General features: G+C 43.1%; 1 protein-coding gene and 1 pseudogene across 3 annotated transcripts in view; one reads left to right on the forward strand and one right to left on the reverse strand.

Moving 5' to 3' along the window:
• LOC122544649 (histone H4-like) overlaps positions 1-20,204 on the forward strand; it is a 30,813-nt gene extending 10,609 nt beyond the window's left edge. Inside the window, exons 4-6 of one of the 3 annotated variants that reach the window (XR_015755124.1) lie at positions 3,782-3,861; positions 8,678-9,229; positions 18,220-18,826. Coding sequence is in view for 1 of the 3 variants with exons in the window: in XM_087984749.1 (XP_087840875.1) it covers positions 18,823-19,125 (303 nt within the window). In the remaining 2 variants the exon portion in view is untranslated. Of the gene's footprint in view, positions 1-3,781; positions 3,862-8,677; positions 9,230-15,350; positions 15,494-18,219 lie in introns of those variants that run through there. The other 2 variants (XR_015755125.1, XM_087984749.1) reach the window with 2 other exon arrangements.
• Positions 20,205-20,611: 407 nt separating this feature from the next.
• On the reverse strand, positions 20,612-21,256 carry LOC122544539 (histone H2A-like; annotated as a pseudogene).
• Positions 21,257-21,361: the final 105 nt, after the last annotated feature.

The raw sequence follows: 21,361 nt of genomic DNA on the forward strand, positions 1-21,361 counted from the left end.
CTGGAGCCTTAAGCTTCTTGTCTTGGAACATTTACATGTTGATTAAGAAATGTTCTTCGAATTTTAAAAGTCTCTTCTCCATCTAAGCCTTTAACGCAATGGTACTTGCAGTCAATGTTTGTAAAATTAAAATCACCTACTATTACAATAGGTGCAGGAGTAGGCCATTCTGCCCTTCGAGCCTGCACCACCATTCATTATGATCATGGCTGATCATCCTCAATCAGTATCCTGTTCCTGCCTTATTTCCATAACCCTTGATTCCACTATCCTTGAGAGCTCTATCCAACTCTTTCTTAAACAAATCCAGAGACTGGGTCTCCACTGCCTTCTGTGGCAGAGCATTCCACACACCCACCACTCTCTGGGTGAAGAAGTTTCTCATCATCTCTGTCCTAAATGGCTTACCCGTTATTTTTAAGCTGTGTCCTCTGGTTTGGCACTCGCCCATTAGCGGAAACATGTTTCCTGCCTCCAGAGTGTCCAATCCTTTAATGATCTTATACGTCTCAATCAGATCCCCTCTCAGTCTTCTAAGCTCAAGGGTATACAAGCCAAGTCACTCCAGTCTTTCAACATAAGATAGTCCCGCCATTCCAGGAATTGACCTCATGAACCTATGCTGCATTCCCTCAATAGCCAGAATGTCTTTCCTCAAATTTGGAGACCAGAACTGCACACAATATTCTAGGTGCGGTCTCACCAGGGCTCTGTACAGCTGCAGAAGAACCTCTTTGCTTCTATACTCAATCCCTCTTGTTATGAAGGCCAGCATGCTATTAGCTTTCTTCACTACCTGCTGTACCTGCATGTTTGCCTTCATTGACTGGTGTACAAGAACACCCAGATCTCTTTGTACTGCCCCTTTACCTAACTTGACTCCATTTAGGTAGTAATCTGCCTTCCTATTCTTGTCACCAAAGTGGATAACCATACATTTATCCACATTAAACTGCATCTGCCGTGCACCTGTCCACTCACCTAACCTGTCCAGGTCACCCTATAATCTCCTAACATCCTCCTCACATTTCACCCTGCCGCCCAGCTTTGTATCATCAGCAAATTTGCTAATGTTACTATTAATACTTTGGCAAATAAGCTGCGGTCCCCCACTGGTCACTGCCTGCCATTCCGAAAGGGAGCTGTCCTGTCAGCCAACCAATTTTCAATCCAAGTCAGTACTTTGCCCACAATACCATGCGCCCTAATTTTGCTCACTAACCTCCTATGTGGGACTTCATCAAAGGCTTTCTGAAAGTCCAGGTACACTACATCCACTGGATCTCCCTTGTCCATCTTCAGAGTTACATCCTCAAAATATTCCAGAAGATTAGTCAAGCATGATTTCCCCTTCATAAATCCATGCTGACTCTGATCTATCCTGTTACTGCTATCCAGATGTTTCATAACTTCATCCTTTATAACTCCAGCATCTTTCCCACCACTGAGGTCAGACTAACTGGTCTATAATTTCCTGTTTTCTCTCTCACTCCTTTCTTAAAAAGTGGTACAACATTAGCCACCCTCCAATCTGCAGGAACTGATCCTGAATCTATTGAACTCTGGAAAATAATCACCAACACATCCACGATTTCTGGAGCCACCTCCTTTAGGACCCTGGGATGTAGACCATCAGGCCCCGGGGACTTATCAGCCTTCAGGCCTAACAGTCTCTCCAACACCAAATCCTGGCAAATATAAATTCCCTTCAGTTCAGGTCCTTCAGCCACTGTTACCTCTGGGAGATTGCTTGTGTCTTCCCCAGTGAACACAGATCTGAAGTACCAATTCAACTCTTCTGCCAATTCTTTGTTCCATGTAATATATTCCCGTTTCTGTGTTCAAGGGCCCAATTTTAGTCTTAACCATTTTTTTCCCTTTCACATACCTAAAAAAGCTTTTACTATCCTCCTTTATATTTTTGGCCAGTTTACCTTTGTACCTCATTTTTTCTCTGGGTATTTCCTTCTTAGTCATCCTCTGTTGTTCTTTAGAACATAGAACATGAAGAATACAGCGCAGTACAGGACCTTCGGCCCTCGATGTTGCGCCGATCCAAGCCCACCTAACCTACACTAGCCCACTATCCTCCATATGCCTATCCAATGCCCGCTTAAATGCCCATAATGAGGGAGAGTCCACCACTGCTACTGGCAGGGCATTCCATGAACTCACGACTCGCTGAGTAAAGAACCTACCCCTAACATCTGTCCTATACCTACCCCCCCCTTAATTTAAAGCTATGCCCCCTTTAAAAGCTTCCCAGTCCTCTGCTTTTTATCTGAAATCTGTGTATATTTGTTCCTCAGTTTCCCTCTTACTATTGGGGGCCTATAGTACAGTCCCATCACAATGATCATCCCTTTCTTATTTCAAACCAGATATTTTCACTGGATGATCTTTTTCAGAAATATTTTCTCTAGTTAGAGCAGCAATGTGTTCTTTAATCAAGAACACCACTCCGCCTTCTCTTTTACCTGCCTTTCTATCCTTCCTATGAAGATCTATGTCCCCTCAAGAGGGGCCTCTTGGTTTGAAATCGGTCAAAGGAATCGACAAATGCGGTCTATTCAAAAAGCAAGGTTCATTAGTTTATTGAATTAAGGTACCTTGACGCAATTCTATGCAGCAACACAGAGATTGAAGCTTCTGTGTTCCGTGATGAAGTTGCGCAATTACATTTGAAAATTACACATTATTTATGTTTTTTAAGAAATAGTGCAGCCTTAATTACAAGAAAGACTAATCACACATAATAAGGTGACATGATTTACAGCAAGTTAATCCAATGATGTTTTCTTTAAGAAGGATATCTAATTTACGTAAATTGTCATGCCATGTCTTAGTTCAAGATTAGTTCAAATGGTCAATTAATGTGTCAGTATTCATCTTATGAAAACTCTATTGTCCTCTTATCTTTGAACTGCAAGTTAATTCTGCAAATCAGCAGTATGGTTTATAGGCCATTTTGTAGTATTCTTTTAAATCGAGAATCCATTCTGTTAAAATAAAAATCTACATATTTTGTTGCCTAAATTCCAAATTTAGATCCTCATTCCCCCCTTTGGTCATTTTATGACCACACCATAAAGGCATAGATCAAATCAATTCAATTCAATAGCAGCAAGAGACTGCCATAGTTCCTCTTCCTCCAAAGGGGAACTAAGGGCAGGCAATGGTGTTTCCTCGTCTTCATTTAAGTGGAGAAGGTGCATTTAAGTGGAGAAGGTGGAGAAGTTAATATTTTAGCAATAATACACTTAACTATAGCAATACCAATAAAAAGACCAATTAAAACAATAGCACCATACAAAGACATATTAATTAAACAGTTGTACCATGAGCCAAACCCCAATCTTCCCATCCCGCACTTTCGTTCATTTGGTTGACAAAAGTGTGAATATTATCAATATGTCTAGTAATGTTTTTGAAAAGATCAGTGACCCTCATAATGCATTTTCCTTTAATTATAATGCAAACTCCACCTTCCTTCGCAAATACATAATCGGTTTTGTTGGGCAAATAGGCGCAATTCTGAAAGCATTTCTAATTTCTTTTAAGGTTACAGTTGTCTCATTTCTCAAAATTGTGAGTCCACCAATGAGATAATTATGGTTTTGATGACTAATAATTCTTAATGACTCTCCTAATGAAAGAACACTAAGAGCTGCATATGCCAATGAGTGTGTTTTACTTCTTGATATGGTCTTTGGATTCTTCCATTCTGCGCAAAAGTCAGGAGAAACTGTACATTTAAAAGGGGATTATGATTTCATTGCAGGTAATTGGACATGGAACAGGAGTTGGAAATAGTGTTCTTACAGCTACGACACGAGGACTACATGCTCTATTCAGGACAAGGTAGTTAGCTGCCTTATTATAATTGAAAAAGAAATCCAGATTTAGCATAGGCAACAGAGGGACCTTCCCAGTGAGATGCAGGCCTATATTTGTGACTTCCTGGGGTATGTGGATAATCCATGCTTACATAATTCGGCTCTGGGTGCTGAGGGTGAAAATCATCCAGTACTAATGAAGTGAATTTCTTGATAAGAAACATCGTCAACATCCCAAAATGGTTCTTCCCTTCCAATACTTGGTGCCGTTAGGGGTATCATAATGAAGGCGTGTGTTGTTACCCTCTCCACATAGACTTTGAATTCCAGTGATAATATGGATACATTTTCGTTAAGGCATAGAAATGAGATGCAAGGTCCTTCAGAAAAGTAGTGACGACTAGTACATTTAATCATAGCACAAAAAAAATTTAGGCACTCTAACATAACTAACACAACATTCTGGGCGGCACGGTGGTTAGAACTGCTGCCTCACAGCGCCAGAGACCCGGGTTCAATTCCTGCCTCAGGCGACTGACTGTGTGGAGTTTGCACATTCTCCCTATGTCTGCATGGGTTTCCTCCAGGTGCTCCATTTCCTCCCACAGTCCAAAGCTGTGCAGGTTAGGTGAATTGGCCATGCTAAATTGCCCGTAGTGTTAGGTGAAGGGGTAAATGTAGGGGAATGGGTCTGGGTGGGTTGCGCTTTGGTGGGTCAGTGTGGACTTGTTGGGCCGAAGGGCCTGTTTCCACACTGTAAGTAATCTAAAAATCTAAAATAAGCGCACCCCCATTCCTTACCCTTGTAGTAATTTGGATAGGATATTGCGGATTTATTCAAGGAAGTCCATAAACAAGTAGCTGGTGGGGATAGGTAATAACTAAAAGAGATATTACCTTATTACTATTCCATACCCCCATGTTAGGATTTGGAAGGATAAAAAGGGGTCAGGGAGTCTCTTACTGAAGTAAGGACATAACAAATTACTTCATCCTTTCCAAAAATTTTATTATGGGTTTCTAGAAACATTCCCCCCCCCCCTTGTCTCTTTTACTACATGATCTATCTGAAAGGACATCAGGCTTATCAGGGATGCCCATAGTACAAATGTAATCAAACTGGCACACAACAGTTTTACATGGTAAAGACCATTTAGACTTGTTAGAATTTAGAATGGGCGGCATGGTGGCACACATGGGCGGCACGGTGGCACAGTATGGGCGGCACGGTGGCACAGTGGTTAGCACTGCTGCCTCATAGCGCCTGAGACCTGGGTTCAATTCCTGCCTCAGGCGACTGACTGTGTGGAGTTTGCACGTTCTCCCCGTGTCTGCGTGGGTTTCCTCCGGGTGCTCCGGTTTCCTCCCACAGTCCAAAGATGTGCAGGGTCAGGTGAATTGGCCATACTAAATTGCCCGTAGTGTTAGGTAAGGGGTAAATGTAGGGGTATGGGTGGGTTTCGCTTCGGCGGGTCGGTGTGGACTTGTTGGGCTGAAGGGCCTGTTTCCACACTGTAATCTAATCTGTAATCTGTTGTTCTAAATGCGGTTGACGACTGCAAAAGTCTTTCTTGGCAACATTCAGTCTTTTGGCACACAAGGACACCTTCCTGACATAGTTGATACACAGTCACTGTTTGCTCAGGATCGCACAGGTAAACTGTCCCTTCTTGTGCACCAATGCTGGCAAAGGCAAGTCCAGCAGCAGGTCAAGTTCGATCTTTATCATCTCCCCCTTTGCAAGGTTGGAGACCACGAAGTGTCCATTGTAATAAAGTATAAACTATTTCCTCCTTTGTATATAAGTATATACAATATACATATATTCAATTAAAATAGGCAGCAGCACAGAAGTAACACAAACTAATCTGATAGAGGTTACCCATATTCTGGTTTGAGTATTGCGGGAGTACCTTATTTGAGGCTTTAATTTGTGCTCTTCAGTAGGCTAGAAGCCCTAAGAGCAATTTTGTAATAAATAATTCTCAAATTAATCAAACTCAAATGGCCCGCTGGAGTAAATATATTGCCCATACTGGCAAAAAGTTTGTTCATTTTAAATTATGCACTAGCATTCCCTTCCTTCCCATTATTTTCTTATTTTATATGGAAAAGCCCGGGCATGGGCGAATTAAGCAAACCTATTTTTATAAATCCAGCTTTGCTGGGATGTAATGCTGTTTGATGTTTTGCTATTTAAAAAAATCTATATTATCTAAAATTTAGATTAGTTCTGCAATATATATTCTTTGTTTTTTAAAAAAACATTAACATTGTGCCCAATTAAATGGCCTGATCTACAGCTTTAGTTAGCAGTAACTAGAATTAAATGTAGAAATCTGATGATTTTGAGAAAAGTCAGTAATAAATATTCGCTGGAGGGCAATGCTGTCCCCAAATTATGGTAACATTACACACAGCTTTCAAACCACATTGAAATTTTTCTAGTAGTGAGGTAACCCTACAATATAAGTATTGGTATAGTCCTAAAATTATAAACTATCACTGTTCAGTATTAAATATCTAAGTGAAGATAATAGCTCAACCAGACACACCTTCTTATATCTGACAGCCCAATCCAAAAGTAAATCAAATCAACCAGTGTGTATTCTTATAAGCTCCATACACAAAGCAAAGATATTTAGGCTTAGCGTCCATGTATGAGATCAAATCACTTGATAATTCAGTATATCGTAGTATAAAGTGCCTGTCGATATTTCAGAAATGGAAATTTGCAAATTACTTCCAAATTTCAAAACAATATTGAAAACAATCCAAACACTAAACCTGTATGATTACAGTCAGTAAGCAATAGAGAAATCAACCTCTACATTGTGAATTGGCACTGAACAGACAGTATCATTCCCCCGTGATTTTTGCACCTTACCCAGGTCTGGCATACTGTGCCGAAACGGGTTTTGCTAGGGACCCTATGGGATCAGAAGTTTGAGTTGTAAGGCTAACTGTTTGGCAGCTGCATATACTTGCCCATCACTTTATAAACAGTATCATTTTCATCAGCATGAGCCAGATATCTTGATAAATGTCAGATTGATTGGACAAAATATCATTACTATAACACTACCCCCCCCCCCCCCCCCACCTCCCTTAGAGTTAAAAATCTTCAATGTTCCCACAAGGCTCCAAAATCGTGGATCGTATTAAAATCAATGAAGAGTCAGTGTATATTAGTAGATTTTCCTTTTGATAGGATGAAAGCCTGTCGATTCCCAATGTCAGCTCCGAGGTAACATTAAAGACACATTACTCCACATTTCAACAGTTAAAGCAAGGGCCAGGCATTTGCTCCTGGGTTTCTTTTTTGATGTCTTGTTGCCAGTCACGAAGGTTAAATGTTGGGGCCTGCCTTCCCCCATTTTTAGGATCCCCTCGGGAAAGCGTTGTCCAGCAGTTGTCATCGGGAAGGTACATGAGGTACGTTCCGCCCCCAGTGGGTATCCTGGTTCCAATCAACCCTATCAGGGCTGGCGTATGGCATTTGGGATCGCAAGGATGATGGATATAATTTGTTTTACCTGTAACTTGGATCATGGTTCAGTCTAGTTCTGGCCATCCCAAATCCCACCTCATTTGCTACTGGAAATTCCTGGACTGGTTTGTACTGTTGGTCTGGATCATGTCAGTGACTCCAGCCAGAAAACGTTGCAAAAGCATAGGGTTAAATAAAGGTAATTGAGCTTCTTCATTATTGTTCAATTGTTTGTCACTTCTATCAGACAGATAGGCACATCTTTCAGACTTGTAACACAAGCCTGAAAGTATTCAGGCTACTCCTAGAATTTTACTGCATTTGCATCCGTTTCACACTTGGACATACTGAGCAAATTTGGCTGTTTGGTCTTGCAGTCAGGGGCATGCTTCATTAACATTACTCTAGTCCCTGGTTTAGGATGGCACAAGGTCACTCATCCCCATGATATCGACTATGAAGACTGAATGCTTCATTTTCCAAAGAAGGAAAAGTTTCAACAAGTGAATGCTTTAAATTAAGGCTGGGGACAATCAGGAGATGATTCAATTTCCTAGAGTGTGGAAACAGGCCCAACAAGTCCACACCAATCTTATGAAGAATAAACCACCTAAACCCATTTCCCTCTGACTAATGCACCTAACACAATGGGCAATTTAGCATGCCCAATTCACCTGACATTCCCATCTTTGGACTGTGGGGAAAAAACCGGAGCACCCGGAGGAAACCCACACAGACACTGAGAATGTGCAAATTCTACACAGACAGCCATCCAAGGCTGGCATTAAACCTGGGACCCTGGCACCACGAGGCAGCAATGCCAACCACATAGCCACAGGGCTCAGCATGTATACAGGAACAAAATCCCAATTCTCAAAGGGTTGGTATGCCAGACACAGATTCTACTCGGAAAGTTTTTTTTATTTTACAGTTTTGTTGCTTTAACCTTATTTATATATTCCTCAACCTTGGTGGTCTTACATTGTCTTCTCATGTTATTTTTTATTAAATATACATATATATAAAACCATTCACAATCACCTCCCCAAGTTTTGGGAGTTTCATCTACCATATATATATCTATCCCTATCCCCCAATCATATGCAAACTTTCTTCAACTGGCCAGTAATGTAGCTTTCATTCTTTAATTAACAATGAATGAATGCAGTCATGTTTTAAATTAGCCATGAATCAATATGACAGGTCACTGAGAATGTGTGAAGGTATCCTGCCAATTAATATTGATTCAGGCTAACACAATTGATTTATTATAAATATTAATAATATAAATAATATATAATTAAGTAAATATTTATAATAATAAATAAAATAATTATTATCTTTAATTCAGGGTGGAAACCCAACAAGTGACTAAAACATTTTAAAAACTGTTCTCTGCTGCTTTATCCTTCTTATTGAGTGGGAGCAGCGGCCGAGTTGAGGTGAACCCGGGAGACTACAGCTAAGGTAAGAGTTTTTTTCAAAATTACTTACCTGTAGCGGGCATCGGTGTTTTGTTTTCTCTCTCCTTCACAGAAAGAGCGGGAGCAGCAGAGGAAGTGACGGCAAGCAGAGGGGCAGCCGGGAAGGAGAACTGAGTATAAATACTCACTGTTTCACCACCAACGGTCATTTGAGTGGGAGCAGCGGCCGAGTTGAGGTGAACCCGGGAGACTACAGCTAAGGTAAGAGTTTTTTTCAAAATTACTTACCTGTAGCGGGCATCGGTGTTTTGTTTTCTCTCTCCTTCACAGAAAGAGCGGGAGCAGCAGAGGAAGTGACGGCAAGCAGAGGGGCAGCCGGGAAGGAGAACTGAGTATAAATACTCACTGTTTCACCACCAACGGTCATTTGAGTGGGAGCAGCGGCCGAGTTGAGGTGAACCCGGGAGACTACAGCTAAGGTAAGAGTTTTTTTCAAAATTACTTACCTGTAGCGGGCATCGGTGTTTTGTTTTCTCTCTCCTTCACAGAAAGAGCGGGAGCAGCAGAGGAAGTGACGGCAAGCAGAGGGGCAGCCGAGACCCGGAAGCAGTTAGTGTAAGCTTAGCTGGGTTAGTTTTTTCCCCCTTTAAAAGCGTGAAGGAGAGAACAATTAAATGCGTGGCTTCAGGGATGGTGCAGGAGGGAGGGGTTCCAGTTTTTGGATAACTGGGGTTCTTTCTGGGGACGGTGGGACCTCTATAAACAGGATGGTCTACACCTGAACCTGAGGGGAACCAGTATCCTTGGGGGGAGGTTTGCTAGTGCTATTGGGGGGGGTTTAAACTAACTCGGCAGGGGCATGGGAACCCAGATTGTAGCTTCAGGGTGCAGGGCCTGGAGTGTAGGGAGGTGAGGAACATGGCATCAATTTCCAAGGAGGGTGCCTGTAAACAGGGAAGTGGCTTGAAGTGTGTATACTTCAATGCAAGAAGTATACGGAATAAGGTAGGTGAACTTGCAGCGTTGGTTGGTACCTGGGACTTCGATGTTGTGGCTATTACGGAGACATGGCTAGAACAGGGACAGGATTGGCTGTTGCAGGTTCCGGGATTTAAATGTTTTAGTAGGGTCAGAGGTGGGGGTAAAAGAGGGGGAGGTGTGGCATTGCTTGTCAAAGATAGTATTACAGCGGTGGAAAGGACGATGGATGAGGACTTGCCATCTGAGGTAGTTTGGGCTGAGGTTAGGAATAGGAAAGGTGAGGTCACCCTGTTAGGAGTCTTTTACAGGCCTCCTAATAGTCCTAGAATCATTGAAGAAAGGATTGGGAAGGTGATTCAGGAGATGAGTGACAGTAATAGGGTGGTTGTTATGGGGGACTTTAACTTTCCTGATATTGATTGGGAAAGCTATAGCTCAAGTTCGTTAGATGGGTCAGTGTTTGTTCAATGTGTGCAGGAGAGTTTCCTGACACAATATGTAGACAGGCCAACAAGAGGTGAGGCCATACTGGATTTGGTTCTGGGTAACGAACCAGGCCAGGTGTTAGAATTAGAGGTAGGTGAGCACTTTGGGGATAGTGACCATAATTCGGTGATTTTTACACTCGTGATGGAGAGGGATAAGTGTGTACTACAGGGCAAGAATTATAGCTGGGGTAAGGGAAATTATGATGCGGTGAGGCATGACTTAGGATGTGTGGCTTGGAAAAGTAGACTCCAAGGCAAGAGTGTAAATGATATGTGGAACTTGTTCAAGGGGCAACTACTGAGTGTCCTTGATAATTATGTACCTGTCAGGCAGGAAGGAAAGGGTCGTGCGAGGGAGCCGTGGTTTAATAAGGAATTGGAATCCCTTGTTAAATGGAAGAGGGCGGCCTATCTCAAGATGAGACGTGAAGGTTCAATTGGGGCGATTGAGAGTTATAGGGTAGCCAGGAAGGACCTGAAGAGAGAGCTAAAAGCAGCAAGGAGGGGACATGAAAGGTCCTTAGTAGATAGGATTAGGGAAAACCCTAAGGCTTTCTATAGGTATGTTAGGAATAAAAGAATGACTAGGGTAGGAATAGGTCCAGTCAAGGATAGTAGGGGGAAGTTGTGTGTGGAGGCGGAAGAGATTGGGGAGACACTGAATGAATACTTTTCTTCAGTATTCACTCAGGAACAGGGCATTGTTGTCGATGAGAATACTGAGGCACAAATAAGTAGAATGGATGGCTTTGAGGTATGTAGAGAAGAGGTGTTGGAAATCCTGGAAAAGGTGAAAATAGATAAGTCCCCTGGGCCTGATGGCATTTATCCTAGGATTCTCTGGGAAGCAAGGGAGGAGATTGCAGAGCCATTGGCCTTGATTTTTATGTCCTCTTTGTCTACAGGAGTAGTCCCAGAAGACTGGAGGATAGCAAATGTGGTTCCCTTGTTCAAAAAGGGGAGTAGGGATAGCCCTAGTAACTATAGGCCGGTGAGTCTCACTTCTGTTGTGGGCAAAGTCTTAGAGAGAATTGTAAGGGATAGGATTTATGCACATCTGGATAGGAATAATGTGATCAAGGATAGTCAGCATGGTTTTGTGAAGGGCAAGTCGTGCCTCACAAACCTTATTGAATTCTTTGAAAAGGTGACGAAGGAGGTTGATGAGGGGAAAGCGGTAGATGTGGTATATATGGATTTTAGTAAGGCGTTTGATAAGGTTCCCCATGGTAGGCTACTGCAGAAAATACGGAGATATGGCATTGAGGGTGAGTTGGAGGTTTGGATTAGAAATTGGCTGGATGGAAGAAGACAGAGGGTAGTAGTTGATGGCAAAGTTTCTTCATGGAGTGCCGTCACTAGCGGTGTTCCACAAGGATCTGTTTTGGGACCATTGCTGTTTGTCATTTTTATAAATGACATGGAAGAGGGGTTAGAAGGTTGGGTGAGCAAGTTTGCGGATGATACGAAAGTCGGAGGAGTTGTTGACAGTGAGGAAGCATGTGGCAGGTTACAGCAGGATATAGAGAAGCTGCAGAGCTGGGCAGAAAGGTGGCAGATGGAATTCAATGTAGCTAAGTGCGAGGTGATTCACTTTGGGAAGAATAACAAAAAGATGGGGTACTGGGCTAATGGTCGGATACTTGGTAGTGTGGATGAGCAGAGGGATCTTGGTGTCCATGTACACAGATCTCTGAAAGTTGCCACCCAGGTAAATAGTGCGGTGAGGAAGGCATATGGCGTACTGGCTTTTATTGGTAGAGGAATTGAGTTCCGGAGTCCTGAGGTCATGATGCAGTTGTATAAGACTCTGGTACGGCCGCATCTGGAATATTGTGTGCAGTTTTGGTCGCCATACTATAGGAAGGATGTGGAGGCATTGGAACGGGTGCAGAGGAGGTTTACCAGGATGTTGCCTGGTATGGAAGGAAAATCGTATGAGGAAAGACTGAAGCACTTGGGGCTGTTTTCACTAGAGAAAAGAAGGTTTAGGGGTGACTTGATTGAGGTGTACAAGATGATTAGGGGGTTAGATAGGGTCGACAGTATGAACCTTTTCCCGCGTATTGAGTCGGGTATTACAAGGGGGCATAGCTTTAAATTAAGGGGGGGTAGATATAGGACTGATGTTAGGGGTAGGTTCTTCACTCAGCGAGTTGTTAGTTCATGGAATGCCCTGCCAGTAACAGTGGTGGACTCTCCCTCTTTATGGGCATTTAAGAGGGCATTGGATAGGTATATGGAGGATAGTGGGTTAGTGTAGTTTAGGTGGGCTTGGATCGGCGCAACATCGAGGGCCCAAGGGCCTGTACTGCGCTGTATTCTTCTATGTTCTATGTTCTATGTTCTATTGCATCATTCTCTTCCCTTCAGTAGTTGATCTCCTTGCCTCTATTTTCATTTTAACCTCATTTAACCAATTTATTAATTTATGCTTGTCCAACTTTAAAGCCTGTTCCTTACTATACATTTTGGAATCTTACTTGTCATATTCTGAAAGCTAATTTTAGGCTTTGAATTTTCAGCAAATCAAAAATTGCAAGAGGAGAATAACTACATAGGTGATTTGTCTCATTCACTTGTCCTCGTCATTGTATCACAAAGCTGTGACATTATGGAGCTTGCCAACTCCATGAAATGGGGCAGTGATGCTACAAAAAGAAATAATGATTGATATACCACCCTATTCATTGATATGTTTGGCTGTCCCTATTTTCCAAAGGTTGGAATGCTGGGTGACAGCAGTGCCTGCTTAGGTCAGGCAGTAGTCCTTTTTCATCGTTAGGGACACCTAATGATATGGATAGAATTCAGCTTGAATTTTGGAGACAGCACTGAGTGGAGTGGTACCAAGCGTACTTTATGCATTAATGAGTGTGGATACATCTGAAGAAGATTATGGAGAATAATTAAATTTTCCATTTAATTTGTGGACATTGGAGGATCAACAGAGCTTAGCTCTCAATGTCTTGTTTTTGAGAGTGGATCTGTTTTTGGGAAGGCAAGGACTGATTAGGGATAGTCAACATGGCTTTGTGCGTGTGAAATCATGTATCACAAACTTGATTGTTTTTGAAGAAGCAACAAAGTGGATTGATGAGGGCAGAGCAGTAGATGTGATCTATATGGACTTCAGTAAGGCATTCGACAAGGTTCCCCATGGGAGACTGGTGAGCAAGGTTAGATCTCACTGAATACAGAACTGGCACAAAGGTAGGTGGTGGTGAAGGGTTGTTTTTCAGCCTTGAAGGTCTCTGACCAGTGGAGTGCCACAAGGATCGGTGCTGGGTCTACTACTTTTCGTCATGTATATAAATTATTTGGATGTGAGGATAAGAGGTATGGATAATAAATTTACTGATGACATCAACATAGGAGGACATCAACAGCGAAGAAGGTTACTTCAGATTACAATGGGATCTTGATCAGATGGGCTAAAGGGCTGAGAATTGGCAGGTGGAATTTAATTCAGATAAATGTGAGGTGCTGCATTTTGGGAAAGCAAATCTTAGCAGGACTTATACAGTTAATGGTAAGGTCCGAGGGCAGTTTGCTGAACAAAGAGACCTTGGGGTGCAGGCAGATCGGATAATGAAAGCATTTGGTATGCTTTCCTTTATTGGTCAGAGTATTGAGTACAGGAGTTGGGAGATCATGTTGTGGCTGTACAGGACATTGGTTAGGCCACTGTTGGAATATTGCATGCAATTCTGGTGTCCTTCCTATCCAAAAGATGTTGTGAAACTTAAAAGGGTTCAGAAATGATTTACAAGGATGTTGCCAGGGTTGGAGGATTTGAGCTTTAGGAAGAGGTTGAATAGGCTAGGGCTGTTTTTCCTGGAGCATCGGAGGCTAAGAGGTGACCTTATAGATTTTTATAAAATCATGAGAGGCATGGATAAGATAAATAGACAAAGTCTTTTCCCTGGTATGGGGGAGTCCAGAACTATAGGGTATAGTTTTAGGATGAGAGGGGAAAGATATAAAAAAGACTTAAGGGGCAACTTTTCCACCCAGAGGGTAGTACGTGTATGGAATTCGCTGCCTGAGGAAGTGGTGGAGGCTAGTACAATTGCAGCATTTAAAAGGCATCTGGATAGGTAGATGAAAATGAAGGGTTTGGAGGGATATGGACCAGGCGCTGGCAGGTGGGATTAGATTGGGTTGGGATATCTGGTCGGCATGGACGAGTTCGACTGCAGAGTCCGTTTCCGTGCTGTACATCTATATGACTCAACATCACCACAGGAAATAATGTCACCTTCCCAAGGCAACACAAATAGAAAGTGGGCCATACCATCAGTGCTTCAACTGGAGGCTCACTGATGATGCTACCTAGTATGGTGATGAACTGTCTGAAAATGAAAACTACGGCTCAGCGAGCAAATCTATATACAGAAGTCTCTAAAATTGAGATGCATGGTTAAGGTGATATTCAGAATCTTTTTCCAAGAGTTGAAATGTCTAATACTAAGAGACATGTGTATAAGGTGAGCGGGGAGAGCTCAAAGGAGACATATGGAGCAGTTTCTTTTAAACAAAGAGAGTGGTAGGAGTGGAACACACTGCCAGAGGCAGAGATAGAGGCAGATATGATAAGGGCATTGAAAAGACTTTTAGGTAAGCAAATGAAAATGCAAGAAATGGAGGGTTATGGACCAAGGGCAAGCAGGAGGAATTAATTTCATTTGGCGGCATGTTCCGCACAACATCGTGGGCTGAAGGACTCATTCCTGTGCTGTATCATTCTATGTTCAGATTTAATGCAAGTTGATTGGAACTGCGTAGAATGCATTTAGAATATAGATTAAATAGATAGAAACTTCCATTTCATTGGTGGTGTTTGACTTTGAACATATCTGGAAATGGAGCTCAATGTGTCTCTGATTCAATCCACTGTGACTGTGGAAAGGATGTTCTTCGCTCTGACAGCAGTAACATACCTGCTGTTTGTTCAAAGCAGCTGGTCACACTTGGCTCTGTACCGAGGGAATATTACATTGTCTTGGTCCTTTGAGTACTTGCCTGGAGGAAGACAGAAGAGATACCTCCTGTAAATCAACATCAGCTGTGGTTGGCAACATCAATGTAACATTCAGTTAATGATCATTATGATTTTTTTTATTTAAAGCCAGCAAATTAAACAGAACCACGGGTCTTATTCCACTCCTGCCCTGAGCTGCTCCTTGTCCGTTTTTTCTTAAAATTGAGTGAGATCCAGAAACTAAAAAACATCGACACAGCTCCGTGAATGAGATTACCAGATGCAAATGGGTATGTGAGTTCAGTTATTAATTTATACCTGTCAGTTCCGGCTTGGCGAATGTGAGAGTGCAGTTATTAAACTGTAACATTAATTATATGGTCAGTATGTTTACATATTCACACAGCAGAGACTGGCAGGGTCCAATTGATAACTATCGAATCATAAAAATAATACAGCACAGAGGGGTCTTTTCAGCCCATCTTGTCCATGCCAACCCAAAGATGCCCTTTCTCATCCTACCTTCCTGCCACAGCCCATAGCCTTGCAGTTTACAGAACTGGAGGTGCAGTTCCATGGATTTTTGTTTAAAAGAGTTTAGGGTCTCTGCGTGCACCACCAAATCAAAGTTAAAAATCACAACACCAGGTTATAGTCCAACAGGTTTATTTGGAGGCACTAGCTTTTGGAGCACTGCTTCTTCATCAGGTGATTGTGGAGAGTAAGATTGTAAAACACAGAATTTATAGCAAAAGTTTCCAGTGTGATGTAACTGAAATTATATATTGAAAAAGACCTAAATTGTTTGTTAAGTCTTTCATCTTTTAGAATCATGACCACCAAATCAGGCAGCGAATTCCAGATACCCACCACTCTCTGCATAAAACACATTTTTCCTCTCATATTATCTAATTCTACAGCCGCTTGGTTTGAATAAATGATCCCTGGTGTTTGAAATCTCTGCCAAAGGAAACAGGTTCCTCTAATCTCTCCCCCTCACTATTTAATGAAAAATCACACAACACCAGATTATAGTTCAACAGGTTTATTTGGAAGTACTAGCTTTTGGCGTCAGCTCCTTCATTAGTAGCTCACTACTTAGTATTTACGATTTAATATTCCTTAATCATGTCACCTCTGTTCCAAGGAATATAACCCCAACCTCTCCAATCTCTCCCGATAGCTACAATTCGCCAGCCCTGGCAACATTCTAGTAAATCTCCTCAACACTCTCTCCAGAGCAATGATGTCCTTCCAGTGGTGTGGGGACCCGACTGCATACAATATTCCAGTTGTAGCCTCACCAGTGCCTTATACGATTTCATTGTTATATCTCTACTTTTGTATTCCATCCTTCTGCCCATGAAGAAGAGCATTCCACATGCCTTCTTTACAACCCCATCTATCTTTAGGGACCGGTGTACTTGCACACCAAGAACTCTCGCTATATTCCCATTTACTGTTTGACTTCCCAAAATGCATTCCCTCAAACTTATCAAAGCTGAACTCCATCCGCTGCATTTCTGCCCACTCCTCCAAATGATCTATGATAGTTATGGAGCTTACAGCTATCCTCTACACTATCCACAACATGGCCAATTTTTCACAAACTTGTCCACCACAGTCAAATCCAAATCCTTCATGTATAAAACAAACAGCAGAGGTCCCAACACTGAGCCATGCAGAGCACCACTTGTAACAGCTTTTCATTCACATGAGCAGCCATCAACCATTACCCTGTATCTTATGGTTTTTACCTTTTGAACCAGTCTGCTGTGATGCTGCTGCTCCTTTAACAAGCCTGTAAAAGACACAGATTCCGAACTGTCTGAATTTAGGGGTTTTAGGTCCATTTTGATTATAGCTAACAGATAATGCCTCAAGCATTAAAAAATACACTTGCACAATGAAAGGGGAGTGGCCCAGTTTTCCCAGCTCAGTTTATCTCTGGTTTGATTTGGTTTTTAACTGTCTAGCTATGGACTGAAAGTAGTCAGGCAGTTGAAAAAGCTGCTGAACCCAAAGAAGCCGATCGATGCTGGTACTCTCTCATTGACATCTCTCCTGTAAGACCCTGTGTTTGATTTTACCTTTTTGTGCCAAAGGGTGTTTGTGGGGATTGTTGCAAGTATTGGGAACAACATAGTTAAGTTGGTACAATCCGTCGGGTTTTCGGATAGGTTACGTTATTTAGTATTATGTTCTCTTTTGTTTGTTTCATTCGGCAATCTTGTAAATCAATTCTGCTTTGTTTAAAACCACGTGGTTTGACCAGCTGCATCACTCCTGGAACAGCGCAGTTACACCCGCTTAAACCAACTGGCAAAGTTAGGGTCCGGGCTACTTTCTTGAAATGTTTTGAGGGGGTCTGGCCTGATCCGTACCAGCGAGTGGTCGGTGTCTGTGTCTTTTGTTCCGAATTTTGAATTCAGTTGGTTTAAACATTGCTTGGGATAGCAATGGCTTTTTCAGTCATCAAGAGTTTTCTGGGAGTGGAAGTAGTGATTTGGGGGCTTTTGCAAATGTGCTGGAAATAGCAGACGCCTGGAATTAAGGTTGTGTCCTTCCATGAGGAAAGGAGAGATAATTACAGCAATAGCTCAGCATTTAAATTTGTTGGAAACACCGTCAGAATCTTCAGATTGGCTAAAATTCAATGGAAAGTGAAGTAACTTGAGTTAGAGGCAAAAGACAAGGAAATGGCAACAGAAATGAAACCGTTTGAATTATGATTAAATGCAGAAGGGAGAGAAAATACTTAAATACAACCACGGGTCTGATTCCATTGTTGCTATGAGCTGCTCCTTGTCGGTGGATTGTATTTGTTTTTCATATGATTCGATACGAATTGAGTGAAATCTAGAAACTAAGCAACAAGTGCACAGCTCCATGAATAGGACTACTCACCACCAGAATGCTGAGAGGTCCAACTCCCAGTACACTGACGGTTGGAGAGATGAAAAACGGCGCTATATCTAATGTTTTTACTAAGACCCCTGTGTATGTATTTTAACAGGAGTCTCACATTCCTACAGTCGGTCTCCGATTCCGCTATTGGTTGCACAATTTCAACAAACAGTGGGAAACAGAAAGAAATTTCAACAGGTTCAGAGGATTGTAAACCACAAGAATGTCCCACAACAGCTTCTTCCCGCTCTGCCTCCCTCAGCAGGCCCACACACAGCCCGAGAAAGGCCTCTCTCTTCCCCCCAGCCCGCTCACTCCAAGTTGCGGGACCAGTTCCTGCTTCGCTCGGCCTCTTACAAACAGCCCCCGGTTCTCCCTGAACTCACCCCGAATCAGTCCCCGTCCACGTCGGAAGGAGCCTGGTATTCCAAACAAACCTCTTGCACTCACTGAATGGCAACGTTGGGGGAGGGCCTCACGCATGCGCTACTCTGCTCAGGAACAGTCAGCTTCGGGGAGAAAAGGTTTAGTCCCAGATACAGTTGCTGGAGGCGGAATTGGATGGCCAAAGACATTTCCCTGCTCTGTCTGTCACTCAGTTTCCTCTCTGGACCCGTCTCTTACTCTCTGCCAGGTCGTACCGGGCTTTATAAAAAAAGGAAGCGGAGACAGCTCTGCTCTCATTCGGCAGCGGTTGGAGTGAAGAAGCGTGATGTCTGGGGGAGGCAAAGGCCTGGGAAAAGGCAGAGCGAAGCGGCACCGCAAAGTGCTCCGTGATAACATCCAGGGCATCACGAAACCAGCCATACGGCGCCTGGCTCGCCGTGGCGGGGTCAAGCGCATCTCGGGCTTGATTTACGAGGAGACCCGCGGGGTGCTGAAGGTTTTCCTGGAGAATGTGATCAGGGATGCGGTCACCTACACTGAGCACGCCAAGCGCAAAACGGTCACCGCCATGGATGTGGTGTACGCTCTGAAACGCCAGGGCCGCACTCTCTATGGATTCGGCGGCTGAGGGTAAAGCGACTCTTTTTCAGCGAATCCAAAGGCTCTTTTCAGAGCCACCCAAACCCTCGGATAGAGAGCGGAGACCTGAGGACGGGGAGGGGATAGCGTACTGTTGACGGTGATTTAACATATAGCGATTATAAAATTATTTCAATCCTGAAAATGTGCTAATACCGTGTTCTGCAAGTGGGTGGACTCTGTATCGCATCGTGACTTGTAGTTGTAAGATATAGCAGCAGCATCACGCCACTTTACCCATCCAGTTTGTTCTACAATGGCTGATAGTTCTCAAACTTGTTCTTGCGCCTGCTCCCCGTAACCTTCGTTCCTCTTTTCTCGTGAATACCTGTCTATCTCAGTAATAATATCAATGTGTACTTGGTGTCCATGCCATGAATTTGCTTTTATTTATTTTGGAATCCAGACATTAATGTTGCGTATTGTAATATTTATATTTCCGAAGCATAGTATTTGGCTCAGTTTTGTTTCTGGGAGCCTATGGATGTCGTAATGGCGCGTTCTTTCCATCTGCCCGTTCAGGCAGCGATTACAAATTGTCTTCGGGCAAATAATGCTCTGGATGTGGTAGGAATATACTGATAAAATGTGGTTTTGTAATTTTATCGGTGTACACCATGTTACCTTTGAAGATGTTTCAATCGGCGGGCACAAGTTCGCTTGCTCATCCTGAGAGAGTAGGAAGCAATAGGGGACATTAGTATTTCTGTCGGAAGTTACTTAAAAACAAAACGGCCGGCAGCGGTAGTGAATTTTGCAACTAAGGAGATATTCATTCAGGGATTGCGGAATCTATGAAAAAATATAGTAATAAGTGTGATTTTAACATCAAATTTTGGTATTGGGTTAGATATTTGTGGAAAAAAACCCATCTCATTGACTGCCTTTGCGTTAACATGGCTAGTGGGGAGGTGGAGGCAGGAGAGAAAGGGAAAAAATGGCGCCGGCTTACTTTCAAATTTGAAAATGCCCGCCATCACGTATAAAAGAGCAGCAAGTTTTACAGTACGTACACGTTGATTTCATAACCGAAAAAAGCAATTAAATATCAGACAATCTCACTTTACCCCATTCCCGCCTTTACAGCTGAAAAAAATGTCTCAATGGTGATCAATCTGCTGTCTCTCCAGAGACAGGGGACAGAATATTGGATATGAACCGAGTCGAGAATAAAACGCAGAGGGTCAGGGACCGTTCCTTACTGCATTGGGTCAAACCAGTTCTTCCTACTGCACTTAAAGGAAATGTGAATCTAATTTGAGGTCAAACCCGATCGCGGACGTTCGTGCCGCCATTCTAAACTCCTAGTAAAGACAGAGATCACTCAGGCAGTGACCGTTCAATACGAAATCTTGTAGGTCAGGACACTCTTGCAATCGCATTTTATGACAAATCATAGCAAATAACAGCATCCAATTAAACGGAGCGCGAAATTTATTTATGACTGGCTTATTATGAGGCGAGGGCTCGCCACACTAAAATGAAAATAATCAATCCGACAGAAAGATTAGCTCCTTTCACAGATGCTGTCAGTGGCTCTGAAAAGAGCCTTTGGGTTGTCAGATTCAAGAATGGTCTCTTCACTTTTTAGCAGATCCAGCAGCGGAGGTTTTCTTGGGCAGCAGCACGGCCTGGATATTAGGCAGCACACCGCCCTGAGCGATGGTCACCCCTCCCAGCAGCTTGTTGAGCTCCTCGTCGTTGCGCACGGCCAGCTGTAGGTGCCTGGGGATGATGCGGGTCTTCTTGTTGTCCCGGGCCGCGTTGCCGGCCAGCTCCAGGATTTCAGCCGTCAGATACTCCAGCACCGCAGCCAGATAGACCGGCGCTCCGGCACCCACACGCTCAGCATAGTTACCCTTTCTCAGGAGCCTGTGAACACGGCCCACCGGGAACTGCAGGCCAGCCCGGGACGACCGAGACTTCGCTTTGGAGCGAGCTTTCCCACTGCCCTTTCCTCTTGCCGACATTGTCACAAGCACTTTCACAGAGAATGCTGTAGTCCGTTCACATTGCGGTCTCTTATACGTTCGAGAGGAATGGTTCGGCGGCCATTTCGGATTGGTCAGCATCTCCTAATGTTGTTTCAATTCCCAATCAGATATCTGCCTCATTCCCCAATCCGGGGAGGACATGGGGAGGAGGGCGGAAAGTACCAGCGCCAAATCATCAACCGCATTTTTACAAGTTGAAAAGCCCGCCAATTTACAAACAAAGGAGTATGT

The sequence above is a fragment of the Chiloscyllium plagiosum genome, unplaced genomic scaffold, assembly GCF_037043375.1.
Source record: "Chiloscyllium plagiosum isolate Xiang-an unplaced genomic scaffold, Cpla_swu_hap1 HiC_scaffold_49, whole genome shotgun sequence".
NCBI lineage: Eukaryota > Metazoa > Chordata > Chondrichthyes > Orectolobiformes > Hemiscylliidae > Chiloscyllium > Chiloscyllium plagiosum.